At 43.3% G+C, this 14,691-nt stretch overlaps 1 protein-coding gene across 1 annotated transcript in view; it reads left to right on the forward strand.

Moving 5' to 3' along the window:
- ippk (inositol 1,3,4,5,6-pentakisphosphate 2-kinase) overlaps nucleotides 1–14,691 on the forward strand; it is a 49,284-nt gene that overhangs the window by 31,260 nt on the left and 3,333 nt on the right. The window contains exons 9-10 of the mRNA XM_055869942.1: nucleotides 11,354–11,482; nucleotides 13,814–13,946. Coding sequence (XP_055725917.1) covers nucleotides 11,354–11,482; nucleotides 13,814–13,946 — 262 coding nt within the window. The remainder of the gene's footprint in view (nucleotides 1–11,353; nucleotides 11,483–13,813; nucleotides 13,947–14,691) is intronic.

The raw sequence follows: 14,691 nt of genomic DNA on the forward strand, positions 1-14,691 counted from the left end.
GGGTTATTAAACCTGTCTGTCTCTATCCAGACTGGATCTATAGTTGTCAGGGTTATTAAACCTGTCTCTCTATCCAGACTGGATCTATAGTTGTCAGGGTTATTAAACCTGTCTCTCTATCCAGACTGGATCTATAGCTGTCAGGGTTATTAAACCTGTCTCTCTATCCAGACTGGATCTATAGTTGTCAGGGTTATTAAACCTGTCTCTCTATCCAGACTGGATCTATAGCTGCCAGGGTTATTAAACCTGTCTCTCTATCCAGACTGGATCTATAGCTGTCAGGGTTATTAAACCTGTCTCTCTATCCAGACTGGATCTATAGCTGTCAGGGTTATTAAACCTGCCTCTCTAGCCAGACTGGATCTATAGTTGTCAGGGTTATTAAACCTGTCTCTCTATCCAGACTGGATCTATAGCTGTCAGGGTTATTAAACCTGTCTCTATCCAGACTGGATCTATAGCTGGCAGGGTTATTAAACCTGTCTGTCTCTATCCAGACTGGATCTATAGTTGTCAGGGTTATTAAACCTGTCTCTCTATCCAGACTGGATCTATAGTTGTCAGGGTTATTAAACCTGTCTCTCTATCCAGACTGGATCTATAGCTGTCAGGGTTATTAAACCTGTCTCTCTATCCAGACTGGATCTATAGGTGTCAGGGTTATTAAACCTGTCTCTCTATCCAGACTGGATCTATAGCTGTCAGGGTTATTAAACCTGTCTCTCTATCCAGACTGGATCTATAGCTGTCAGGGTTATTAAACCTGTCTCTCTATCCAGACTGGATCTATAGCTGTCAGGGTTATTTAACCTGTCTGTCTCTATCCAGACTGGATCTATAGTTGTCAGGGTTATTAAACCTGTCTCTATCCAGACTGGATCTATAGCTGTCAGGGTTATTAAACCTGTCTCTCTCTATCCAGACTGGATCTATAGTTGTCGGGGTTATTAAACCTGTCTCTATCCAGACTGGATATATAGCTGTCAGGGTTATTAAACCTGTCTCTCTCTATCCAGACTGGATCTATAGTTGTCAGGGTTATTAAACCTGTCTCTCTCTATCCAGACTGGATCTATAGCTGTCAGGGTTATTAAACCTGTCTCTCTATCCAGACTGGATCTATAGCTGTCAGTGTTATTAATCCTGTCTCTCTATCCAGACTGGATCTATAGCTGTCAGGGTTATTAAACCTGGCTCTCTATCCAGACTGGATCTATAGCTGTCAGGGTTATAAACCCTGTCTCTCTATCCAGACTGGATCTATAGTTGTCAGGGTTATTAAACCTGTCTGTCTCTATCCAGACTGGATCTATAGCTGTCAGGGTTATTAAACCTGTCTCTATCCAGACTGGATCTATAGTTGTCAGGGTTATTAAACCTGTCTCTCTATCCAGACTGGATCTATAGCTGTCAGGGTTATTAAACCTGTCTCTCTATCCAGACTGGATCTATAGTTGTCAGGGTTATTAAACCTGTCTCTATCCAGACTGGATCTATAGCTGTCAGGGTTATTTAACCTGTCTGTCTCTATCCAGACTGGATCTATAGTTGTCAGGGTTATTAAACCTGTCTCTATCCAGACTGGATCTATAGCTGTCAGGGTTATTAAACCTGTCTCTCTCTATCCAGACTGGATCTATAGTTGTCGGGGTTATTAAACCTGTCTCTATCCAGACTGGATATATAGCTGTCAGGGTTATTAAACCTGTCTCTCTCTATCCAGACTGGATCTATAGTTGTCAGGGTTATTAAACCTGTCTCTCTCTATCCAGACTGGATCTATAGCTGTCAGGGTTATTAAACCTGTCTCTCTATCCAGACTGGATCTATAGCTGTCAGTGTTATTAATCCTGTCTCTCTATCCAGACTGGATCTATAGCTGTCAGGGTTATTAAACCTGGCTCTCTATCCAGACTGGATCTATAGCTGTCAGGGTTATAAACCCTGTCTCTCTATCCAGACTGGATCTATAGTTGTCAGGGTTATTAAACCTGTCTGTCTCTATCCAGACTGGATCTATAGCTGTCAGGGTTATTAAACCTGTCTCTATCCAGACTGGATCTATAGTTGTCAGGGTTATTAAACCTGTCTCTCTATCCAGACTGGATCTATAGCTGTCAGGGTTATTAAACCTGTCTCTCTATCCAGACTGGATCTATAGCTGTCAGGGTTATTAAACCTGTCTGTCTCTATCCAGACTGGATCTATAGTTGTCAGGGTTATTAAACCTGTCTCTCTATCCAGACTGGATCTATAGCTGTCAGGGTTATTAAACCTGCCTCTCTATCCAGACTGGATCTATAGGTGTCAGGGTTATTAAACCTGCCTCTCTATCCAGACTGGATCTATAGCTGTCAGGGTTATTAAACCTGTCTCTCTATCCAGACTGGATCTATAACTGTCAGGGTTATTAAACCTGTCTCTATCCAGACTGGATCTATAGCTGTCAGGGTTATTAAACCTGTCTCTATCCAGACTGGATCTATAGCTGTCAGGGTTATTAAACCTGTCTCTCTATACAGACTGGATCTATAGCTGTCAGGGTTATTAAACCTGCCTCTCTATCCAGACTGGATCTATAGCTGTCAGGGTTATTAAACCTGTCTCTCTATCCAGACTGGATCTATAGCTGTCAGGGTTATTAAACCTGTCTCTCTATCCAGACTGGATCTATAGCTGTCAGGGTTATTAAACCTGTCTCTCTATCCAGACTGGATCTATAGCTGTCAGGGTTATTAAACCTGTCTCTCTATCCAGACTGGATCTATAGCTGTCAGGGTTATTAAACCTGTCTCTCTATCCAGACTGGATCTATAGTTGTCAGGGTTATTAAACCTGTCTCTCTATCCAGACTGGATCTATAGCTGTCAGGGTTATTAAACCTGTCTCTCTATCCAGACTGGATCTATAGCTGTCAGGGTTATTAAACCTGTCTCTCTATCCAGACTGGATCTATAGCTGTCAGGGTTATTAAACCTGTCTCTATCCAGACTGGATCTATAGCTGTCAGGGTTATTAAACCTGTCTCTCTATCCAGACTGGATCTATAGGTGTCAGGGTTATTAAACCTGTCTCTCTATCCAGACTGGATCTATAGTTGTCAGGGTTATTAAACCTGTCTCTCTATCCAGACTGGATCTATAGTTGTCAGGGTTATTAAACCTGTCTCTATCCAGACTGGATCTATAGCTGCCAGGGTTATTAAACCTGTCTCTCTATCCAGACTGGATCTATAGCTGTCAGGGTTATTAAACCTGTCTCTCTATCCAGACTGGATCTATAGCTGTCAGGGTTATTAAACCTGTCTCTATCCAGACTGGATCTATAGCTGTCAGGGTTATTAAACCTGTCGCTCTATCCAGACTGGATCTATAGTTGTCAGGGTTATTAAACCTGTCTCTCTATCCAGACTGGATCTATAGCTCAGGGTTATTAAACCTGCCTCTCTAGCCAGATTGGATCAATAGTTGTCAGGGTTATTAAACCTGTCTCTCTATCCAGACTGGATCTATAGTTGTCAGGGTTATTAAACCTGTCTCTCTATCCAGACTGGATCTATAGCTGTCAGGGTTATTAAACCTGTCTCTATCCAGACTGGATCTATAGCTGTCAGGGTTATTAAACCTGTCTCTCTATCCAGACCGGATCTATAGCTGTCAGGGTTATTAAACCTGTCTCTATCCAGACTGGATCTATAGCTGGCAGGGTTATTAAACCTGTCTCTCTATCCAGACTGGATCTATAGCTGTCAGGGTTATTAAACCTGTCTGTCTCTATCCAGACTGGATCTATAGTTGTCAGGGTTATTAAACCTGTCTCTCTATCCAGACTGGATCTATAGTTGTCAGGGTTATTAAACCTGTCTCTCTATCCAGACTGGATCTATAGCTGTCAGGGTTATTAAACCTGTCTCTCTATCCAGACTGGATCTATAGGTGTCAGGGTTATTAAACCTGTCTCTCTATCCAGACTGGATCTATAGCTGTCAGGGTTATTTAACCTGTCTCTCTATCCAGACTGGATCTATAGCTGTCAGGGTTATTAAACCTGTCTCTCTATCCAGACTGGATCTATAGCTGTCAGGGTTATTTAACCTGTCTGTCTCTATCCAGACTGGATCTATAGTTGTCAGGGTTATTAAACCTGTCTCTATCCAGACTGGATCTATAGCTGTCAGGGTTATTAAACCTGTCTCTCTCTATCCAGACTGGATCTATAGTTGTCAGGGTTATTAAACCTGTCTCTATCCAGACTGGATATATAGCTGTCAGGGTTATTAAACCTGTCTCTCTCTATCCAGACTGGATCTATAGTTGTCAGGGTTATTAAACCTGTCTCTATCCAGACTGGATCTATAGCTGTCAGGGTTATTAAACCTGTCTCTCTCTATCCAGACTGGATCTATAGTTGTCAGGGTTATTAAACCTGTCTCTATCCAGACTGGATCTATAGCTGTCAGGGTTATTAAACCTGTCTCTCTCTATCCAGACTGGATCTATAGTTGTCAGGGTTATTAAACCTGTCTCTATCCAGACTGGATCTATAGTTGTCAGGGTTATTAAACCTGTCTCTCTCTATCCAGACTGGATCTATAGTTGTCAGGGTTATTAAACCTGTCTCTCTATCCAGACTGGACCTATAGCTGTCAGGGTTATTAAACCTGTCTCTCTATCCAGACTGGATCTATAGCTGTCAGTGTTATTAATCCTCTCTCTCTATCCAGACTGGATCTATAGCTGGCAGGGTTATTAAACCTGTCTCTCTATCCAGACTGGATCTATAGCTGTCAGGGTTATTAAACCTGTCTGTCTCTATCCAGACTGGATCTATAGTTGTCAGGGTTATTAAACCTGTCTCTCTATCCAGACTGGATCTATAGTTGTCAGGGTTATTAAACCTGTCTCTCTATCCAGACTGGATCTATAGTTGTCAGGGTTATTAAACCTGTCTCTCTATCCAGACTGGATCTATAGCTGTCAGGGTTATTAAACCTGTCTCTCTATCCAGACTGGATCTATAGTTGTCAGGGTTATTAAACCTGTCTCTCTATCCAGACTGGATCTATAGCTGCCAGGGTTATTAAACCTGTCTCTCTATCCAGACTGGATCTATAGCTGTCAGGGTTATTAAACCTGTCTCTCTATCCAGACTGGATCTATAGCTGTCAGGGTTATTAAACCTGCCTCTCTAGCCAGACTGGATCTATAGTTGTCAGGGTTATTAAACCTGTCTCTCTATCCAGACTGGATCTATAGCTGTCAGGGTTATTAAACCTGTCTCTCTATCCAGACTGGATCTATAGCTGTCAGGGTTATTTAACCTGTCTGTCTCTATCCAGACTGGATCTATAGTTGTCAGGGTTATTAAACCTGTCTCTATCCAGACTGGATCTATAGCTGTCAGGGTTATTAAACCTGTCTCTCTCTATCCAGACTGGATCTATAGTTGTCGGGGTTATTAAACCTGTCTCTATCCAGACTGGATATATAGCTGTCAGGGTTATTAAACCTGTCTCTCTCTATCCAGACTGGATCTATAGTTGTCAGGGTTATTAAACCTGTCTCTCTCTATCCAGACTGGATCTATAGCTGTCAGGGTTATTAAACCTGTCTCTCTATCCAGACTGGATCTATAGCTGTCAGTGTTATTAATCCTGTCTCTCTATCCAGACTGGATCTATAGCTGTCAGGGTTATTAAACCTGGCTCTCTATCCAGACTGGATCTATAGCTGTCAGGGTTATAAACCCTGTCTCTCTATCCAGACTGGATCTATAGTTGTCAGGGTTATTAAACCTGTCTGTCTCTATCCAGACTGGATCTATAGCTGTCAGGGTTATTAAACCTGTCTCTATCCAGACTGGATCTATAGTTGTCAGGGTTATTAAACCTGTCTCTCTATCCAGACTGGATCTATAGCTGTCAGGGTTATTAAACCTGTCTCTCTATCCAGACTGGATCTATAGTTGTCAGGGTTATTAAACCTGTCTCTATCCAGACTGGATCTATAGCTGTCAGGGTTATTTAACCTGTCTGTCTCTATCCAGACTGGATCTATAGTTGTCAGGGTTATTAAACCTGTCTCTATCCAGACTGGATCTATAGCTGTCAGGGTTATTAAACCTGTCTCTCTCTATCCAGACTGGATCTATAGTTGTCGGGGTTATTAAACCTGTCTCTATCCAGACTGGATATATAGCTGTCAGGGTTATTAAACCTGTCTCTATCCAGACTGGATCTATAGTTGTCAGGGTTATTAAACCTGTCTCTCTATCCAGACTGGATCTATAGCTGTCAGGGTTATTAAACCTGTCTCTCTATCCAGACTGGATCTATAGCTGTCAGGGTTATTAAACCTGTCTGTCTCTATCCAGACTGGATCTATAGTTGTCAGGGTTATTAAACCTGTCTCTCTATCCAGACTGGATCTATAGCTGTCAGGGTTATTAAACCTGCCTCTCTATCCAGACTGGATCTATAGGTGTCAGGGTTATTAAACCTGCCTCTCTATCCAGACTGGATCTATAGCTGTCAGGGTTATTAAACCTGTCTCTCTATCCAGACTGGATCTATAACTGTCAGGGTTATTAAACCTGTCTCTATCCAGACTGGATCTATAGCTGTCAGGGTTATTAAACCTGTCTCTATCCAGACTGGATCTATAGCTGTCAGGGTTATTAAACCTGTCTCTCTATACAGACTGGATCTATAGCTGTCAGGGTTATTAAACCTGCCTCTCTATCCAGACTGGATCTATAGCTGTCAGGGTTATTAAACCTGTCTCTCTATCCAGACTGGATCTATAGCTGTCAGGGTTATTAAACCTGTCTCTCTATCCAGACTGGATCTATAGCTGTCAGGGTTATTAAACCTGTCTCTCTATCCAGACTGGATCTATAGCTGTCAGGGTTATTAAACCTGTCTCTCTATCCAGACTGGATCTATAGCTGTCAGGGTTATTAAACCTGTCTCTCTATCCAGACTGGATCTATAGTTGTCAGGGTTATTAAACCTGTCTCTCTATCCAGACTGGATCTATAGCTGTCAGGGTTATTAAACCTGTCTCTCTATCCAGACTGGATCTATAGCTGTCAGGGTTATTAAACCTGTCTCTCTATCCAGACTGGATCTATAGCTGTCAGGGTTATTAAACCTGTCTCTATCCAGACTGGATCTATAGCTGTCAGGGTTATTAAACCTGTCTCTCTATCCAGACTGGATCTATAGGTGTCAGGGTTATTAAACCTGTCTCTCTATCCAGACTGGATCTATAGTTGTCAGGGTTATTAAACCTGTCTCTCTATCCAGACTGGATCTATAGTTGTCAGGGTTATTAAACCTGTCTCTATCCAGACTGGATCTATAGCTGCCAGGGTTATTAAACCTGTCTCTCTATCCAGACTGGATCTATAGCTGTCAGGGTTATTAAACCTGTCTCTCTATCCAGACTGGATCTATAGCTGTCAGGGTTATTAAACCTGTCTCTATCCAGACTGGATCTATAGCTGTCAGGGTTATTAAACCTGTCGCTCTATCCAGACTGGATCTATAGTTGTCAGGGTTATTAAACCTGTCTCTCTATCCAGACTGGATCTATAGCTCAGGGTTATTAAACCTGCCTCTCTAGCCAGATTGGATCAATAGTTGTCAGGGTTATTAAACCTGTCTCTCTATCCAGACTGGATCTATAGTTGTCAGGGTTATTAAACCTGTCTCTCTATCCAGACTGGATCTATAGCTGTCAGGGTTATTAAACCTGTCTCTATCCAGACTGGATCTATAGCTGTCAGGGTTATTAAACCTGTCTCTCTATCCAGACCGGATCTATAGCTGTCAGGGTTATTAAACCTGTCTCTATCCAGACTGGATCTATAGCTGGCAGGGTTATTAAACCTGTCTCTCTATCCAGACTGGATCTATAGCTGTCAGGGTTATTAAACCTGTCTGTCTCTATCCAGACTGGATCTATAGTTGTCAGGGTTATTAAACCTGTCTCTCTATCCAGACTGGATCTATAGTTGTCAGGGTTATTAAACCTGTCTCTCTATCCAGACTGGATCTATAGCTGTCAGGGTTATTAAACCTGTCTCTCTATCCAGACTGGATCTATAGGTGTCAGGGTTATTAAACCTGTCTCTCTATCCAGACTGGATCTATAGCTGTCAGGGTTATTTAACCTGTCTCTCTATCCAGACTGGATCTATAGCTGTCAGGGTTATTAAACCTGTCTCTCTATCCAGACTGGATCTATAGCTGTCAGGGTTATTTAACCTGTCTGTCTCTATCCAGACTGGATCTATAGTTGTCAGGGTTATTAAACCTGTCTCTATCCAGACTGGATCTATAGCTGTCAGGGTTATTAAACCTGTCTCTCTCTATCCAGACTGGATCTATAGTTGTCAGGGTTATTAAACCTGTCTCTATCCAGACTGGATATATAGCTGTCAGGGTTATTAAACCTGTCTCTCTCTATCCAGACTGGATCTATAGTTGTCAGGGTTATTAAACCTGTCTCTATCCAGACTGGATCTATAGCTGTCAGGGTTATTAAACCTGTCTCTCTCTATCCAGACTGGATCTATAGTTGTCAGGGTTATTAAACCTGTCTCTATCCAGACTGGATCTATAGCTGTCAGGGTTATTAAACCTGTCTCTCTCTATCCAGACTGGATCTATAGTTGTCAGGGTTATTAAACCTGTCTCTATCCAGACTGGATCTATAGTTGTCAGGGTTATTAAACCTGTCTCTCTCTATCCAGACTGGATCTATAGTTGTCAGGGTTATTAAACCTGTCTCTCTATCCAGACTGGACCTATAGCTGTCAGGGTTATTAAACCTGTCTCTCTATCCAGACTGGATCTATAGCTGTCAGTGTTATTAATCCTCTCTCTCTATCCAGACTGGATCTATAGCTGGCAGGGTTATTAAACCTGTCTCTCTATCCAGACTGGATCTATAGCTGTCAGGGTTATTAAACCTGTCTGTCTCTATCCAGACTGGATCTATAGTTGTCAGGGTTATTAAACCTGTCTCTCTATCCAGACTGGATCTATAGTTGTCAGGGTTATTAAACCTGTCTCTCTATCCAGACTGGATCTATAGTTGTCAGGGTTATTAAACCTGTCTCTCTATCCAGACTGGATCTATAGCTGTCAGGGTTATTAAACCTGTCTCTCTATCCAGACTGGATCTATAGTTGTCAGGGTTATTAAACCTGTCTCTCTATCCAGACTGGATCTATAGCTGCCAGGGTTATTAAACCTGTCTCTCTATCCAGACTGGATCTATAGCTGTCAGGGTTATTAAACCTGTCTCTCTATCCAGACTGGATCTATAGCTGTCAGGGTTATTAAACCTGCCTCTCTAGCCAGACTGGATCTATAGTTGTCAGGGTTATTAAACCTGTCTCTCTATCCAGACTGGATCTATAGTTGTCAGGGTTATTAAACCTGTCTCTCTATCCAGACTGGATCTATAGCTGTCAGGGTTATTAAACCTGTCTCTCTATCCAGACTGGATCTATAGCTGTCAGGGTTATTAAACCTGTCTCTATCCAGACTGGATCTATAGCTGGCAGGGTTATTAAACCTGTCTGTCTCTATCCAGACTGGATCTATAGTTGTCAGGGTTATTAAACCTGTCTCTCTATCCAGACTGGATCTATAGTTGTCAGGGTTATTAAACCTGTCTCTCTATCCAGACTGGATCTATAGCTGTCAGGGTTATTAAACCTGTCTCTCTATCCAGACTGGATCTATAGCTGTCAGGGTTATTAAACCTGTCTCTCTATCCAGACTGGATCTATAGCTGTCAGTGTTATTAAACCTGTCTCTCTATCCAGACTGGATCTATAGCTGTCAGTGTTATTAAACCTGTCTCTCTATCCAGACTGGATCTATAGCTGTCAGGGTTATTAAACCTGTCTCTCTATCCAGACTGGATCTATAGCTGTCAGGGTTATTTAACCTGTCTGTCTCTATCCAGACTGGATCTATAGTTGTCAGGGTTATTAAACCTGTCTCTATCCAGACTGGATCTATAGCTGTCAGGGTTATTAAACCTGTCTCTCTCTATCCAGACTGGATCTATAGTTGTCGGGGTTATTAAACCTGTCTCTATCCAGACTGGATATATAGCTGTCAGGGTTATTAAACCTGTCTCTCTCTATCCAGACTGGATCTATAGTTGTCAGGGTTATTAAACCTGTCTCTCTCTATCCAGACTGGATCTATAGCTGTCAGGGTTATTAAACCTGTCTCTCTATCCAGACTGGATCTATAGCTGTCAGTGTTATTAATCCTGTCTCTCTATCCAGACTGGATCTATAGCTGTCAGGGTTATTAAACCTGGCTCTCTATCCAGACTGGATCTATAGCTGTCAGGGTTATAAACCCTGTCTCTCTATCCAGACTGGATCTATAGTTGTCAGGGTTATTAAACCTGTCTGTCTCTATCCAGACTGGATCTATAGCTGTCAGGGTTATTAAACCTGTCTCTATCCAGACTGGATCTATAGTTGTCAGGGTTATTAAACCTGTCTCTCTATCCAGACTGGATCTGTAGCTGTCAGGGTTATTAAACCTGTCTCTCTATCCAGACTGGATCTATAGCTGTCAGGGTTATTAAACCTGTCTGTCTCTATCCAGACTGGATCTATAGTTGTCAGGGTTATTAAACCTGTCTCTCTATCCAGACTGGATCTATAGCTGTCAGGGTTATTAAACCTGCCTCTCTATCCAGACTGGATCTATAGGTGTCAGGGTTATTAAACCTGCCTCTCTATCCAGACTGGATCTATAGCTGTCAGGGTTATTAAACCTGTCTCTCTATCCAGACTGGATCTATAACTGTCAGGGTTATTAAACCTGTCTCTATCCAGACTGGATCTATAGCTGTCAGGGTTATTAAACCTGTCTCTATCCAGACTGGATCTATAGCTGTCAGGGTTATTAAACCTGTCTCTCTATACAGACTGGATCTATAGCTGTCAGGGTTATTAAACCTGCCTCTCTATCCAGACTGGATCTATAGCTGTCAGGGTTATTAAACCTGCCTCTCTATCCAGACTGGATCTATAGCTGTCAGGGTTATTAAACCTGCCTCTCTATCCAGACTGGATCTATAGCTGTCAGGGTTATTAAACCTGTCTGTCTCTATCCAGGGTGGATCTATAGCTGTCAGGGTTATTAAACCTGTCTCTCTATACAGACTGGATCTATAGCTGTCAGGGTTATTAAACCTGCCTCTCTATCCAGACTGGATCTATAGCTGTCAGGGTTATTAAACCTGTCTCTCTATCCAGACTGGATCTATAGCTGTCAGGGTTATTAAACCTGTCTGTCTCTATCCAGGGTGGAGAGTGTATCTACAGCTGTAAGGACGATGCAGACGTGTTACAGGACCTAGATGAATTGGCTCAGCATCTACGGCCATACTTCCTCCCCAATGGCAGCCTTATGAACGGACACCAGTCCAGTAAGGTTGGTATCCTGCGTCCTAAATGACACCTTGTATAGTGTACTACTATTGACCAAAGCCCAGAGGGTTCTCAAACTCAACTCTGGACCTCAGCTTGTTCCGCTGCGGGTTTTTTTCTTCATTGTTCCCCTCTAATCAGGGACTGATTTTAGACCCGGGGACACCAGGCCCCCCTCTATTCGGGGACTGATTTAGACCTGGGGACACCAGGTTCCCCTCTAATCGGGGACTGATTTAGACCTGGGGACACCAGGTTCCCCTCTAATCGGGGACTGATTTAGACCTGGGGACACCAGGTTCCCCTCTAATCGGGGACTGATTTAGACCTGGGGACACCAGGTTCCCCTCTAATCGGGGACTGATTTAGACCTGGGGACACCAGGTTCCCCTCTAATCGGGGACTGATTTAGACCTGGGGACACCAGGTTCCCCTCTAATCGGGGACTGATTTAGACCTGGGGACACCAGGTTCCCCTCTAATCGGGGACTGATTTAGACCTGGGGACACCAGGTTCCCCTCTAATCGGGGACTGATTTAGACCTGGGGACACCAGGTTCCCCTCTAATCGGGGACTGATTTAGACCTGGGGACACCAGGTTCCCCTCTAATCGGGGACTGATTTAGACCTGGGGACACCAGGTGGGTCCAATTTAACGATCATGTAGAACAGAAAACCAGCAGGCTCTGTCCCTCGTAAGGTCAAAGTTGAATACCCCTGACATGGGGAATAGGGTGCAATTTGGTTAGGGTTGTCCCCGACAGAAAATCATCTTGTCTTTTCTTCGTTGGTTCGAAATGTTTAAACGTGTATTTTTTCATATATGTTCACACCCTGTGTGTTTTTAATCAAATCAACTTTCTGTAACGAGCTTGTCTGATGCTTTAAGCACGTTGTTTGGTTAAATAATTAAGACAAACACACAAGACTCGAGGGAGCCAGAGATCAAGATTAGCCGAACCAAAATAAATCAACCTGTTTCTGACCCCCTCCCCCTCGCTGCTGGCCTGCCTCTGCCGTTACGCTCTCAAAGTTGCAGACAATAGTTTACACCAGGGGGGTCGACAACCTTTTCCATTTGGAGTGACAATTTATCTTACCATTTTCTACCGACTTGCATGCCAGTTCTGGTCTTCATTTTGTACGTTTTGGTGGAACAGTTTCATTTTAATTTATAAAATAGTTTATCTCAGTCATTGTCATGTTTTTATCTTAAATTCAATCTACATCCTAAATGATACAAATCTATAAGTAACTTCTATACCGGACAAAAAGAGAAACGTAACAATTTGACTGAGTTACAGTTCATATAAGAAAATCAGTCAATTGTAATGAATTCATTAGGCCCTAAACTCTGTATTTCACATGACTGGGAATAAAGATATTCATATGTTGGTCACAGATACCATTAAAAATAAAGGTAGGGGTGTAATCCACTGAATGGGTCTGCAGGGATGCCCCGGTCTCAGTGGACTAATCCATTGAATGGGTCTGCAGGGATGCCCCGGTCTCAGTGGACTAATCCATTGAATGGGCCTGCAGGGATGCCACGGTCCAACAATGGGAGTGTGCTAAAAATGCACTTCCTCTCTCGCCATTTTGTGCGCATTCATTGTTCCAGACAGGCCGGGCTACTGTAAAGCTCTCTGGGGCCGGGTTACTGTAAAGCTCTCTGGGGCCGGGTTACTGTAAAGCTCTCTGGGGCCGGGTTACTGTAAAGCTCTCTGGGGCCGGGTTACTGTAAAGTTCTCTGGGCCCTGGTCAAATGGTACCCTATTCCCTATGGGCCCTGGTCAAATGGCACCCTATTCCCTCTGGGCCCTGGTCAAATGGTACCCTATTCACTATGGGCCCGGGTCAAATGGTACCCTATTCCCTCTGGGCTCTAGTCAAATGGTACCCTATTCCCTCTGGGCTCTGGTCAAATGGTACCCTATCGGCCTTGGTCAAATGGTACCCTATTCACTATGGGCCCTGGTCAAATGGTACCCTATTCCCTATGGGCCCTGGTCAAATGGTACCCTATTCCCTATGGGCCCTGGTCAAATGGTACCCTATTCCCTCTGGGCCCTGGTCAAATGGTACCCTATTCCCTATGGGCCCTGGTTAAATGGTACCCTATTCCCTATGGGCCCTGGTCAAATGGTACCCTATTCCCTATGGGCCCTGGTCAAATGGTACCCTATTCCCTATGGGCCCTGGTCAAATGGTACCCTATTCCCTCTGGGCCCTGGTCAAAAGTAGTGCACTACATAGAGAATAGCATGCCATTTGTGACACAGTCTTAATATTCTGTCCTCCTTTTCCTGTAACTCTCTGTTTAAACCCCCCCAGGTGGTTCTGAATGAGTTGATCCAGGTGATCGTGAGTGCCCTGTTGAGTTCCTGGGACTCCAGGAAGACTCACCTGTCTGAGGGCAGAGCGAGATGTGAGGCCAGCCTCCTGCACCGGGACCTGCTACGCAACAGTGAGAGACGGGGAGAATTTTAAAAAGGCTCATGCATGCTTTTAACTAACAAGTTTTATAAAGCATTATAAAACCAGGTGGTTCGAGCCCTGAATGCTGATTGGCTGACAGCCGTGGTATATCAAACCGTATACCACAACATTTGTATTGCTGTAATTACGCTGGTAACCAGTTTATGATGGCAATAAGGCAAGTTGCGTCGTGCAGAAGAACAGCCCTTAGCCGTGGTATATTGGCCATATACCACACCCCCTCGTGCCTTATTGCTTAATTATACTGAATGTGTTACCAAAATATAAACCCAATATGCAACAATTTCCAAAATTTTACTGAGTTACAGTTCATATAAGGAAATCAGTCAATTTAAAGAAATTCATTAAGGCCCTAATATATCGATTTCACATGACTGGGAATACAGATATACATCTGTTGGTCACAGATACCCTGAAAGTGTCCGTAGCTTTATGTACCATAAACCAGACCGTGACCATGGGGCACTCTGTTGACATCAGCAAACCGCTCGCCCACACGACGCCATACACGTGGTCGGTGGTTGTGAGGTCGGTTGGACGTACTGCCAAATTCTCTAAAACTACGTTGGAGGAGAATTATTATAGAGAAATTAACATTCAATTATCTGGAAACAGCTCTGGTGAACATTCCTACAGTCAGAATGCCAATGGCACACTCCCTCTAATCTTAAGACATCTGTGGTGTTGTGTTGTGTGACAAAACTGCACATTTT

This window comes from Salvelinus fontinalis, chromosome 18 (genome assembly GCF_029448725.1).
Source record: "Salvelinus fontinalis isolate EN_2023a chromosome 18, ASM2944872v1, whole genome shotgun sequence".
Taxonomy (NCBI): domain Eukaryota; kingdom Metazoa; phylum Chordata; class Actinopteri; order Salmoniformes; family Salmonidae; genus Salvelinus; species Salvelinus fontinalis.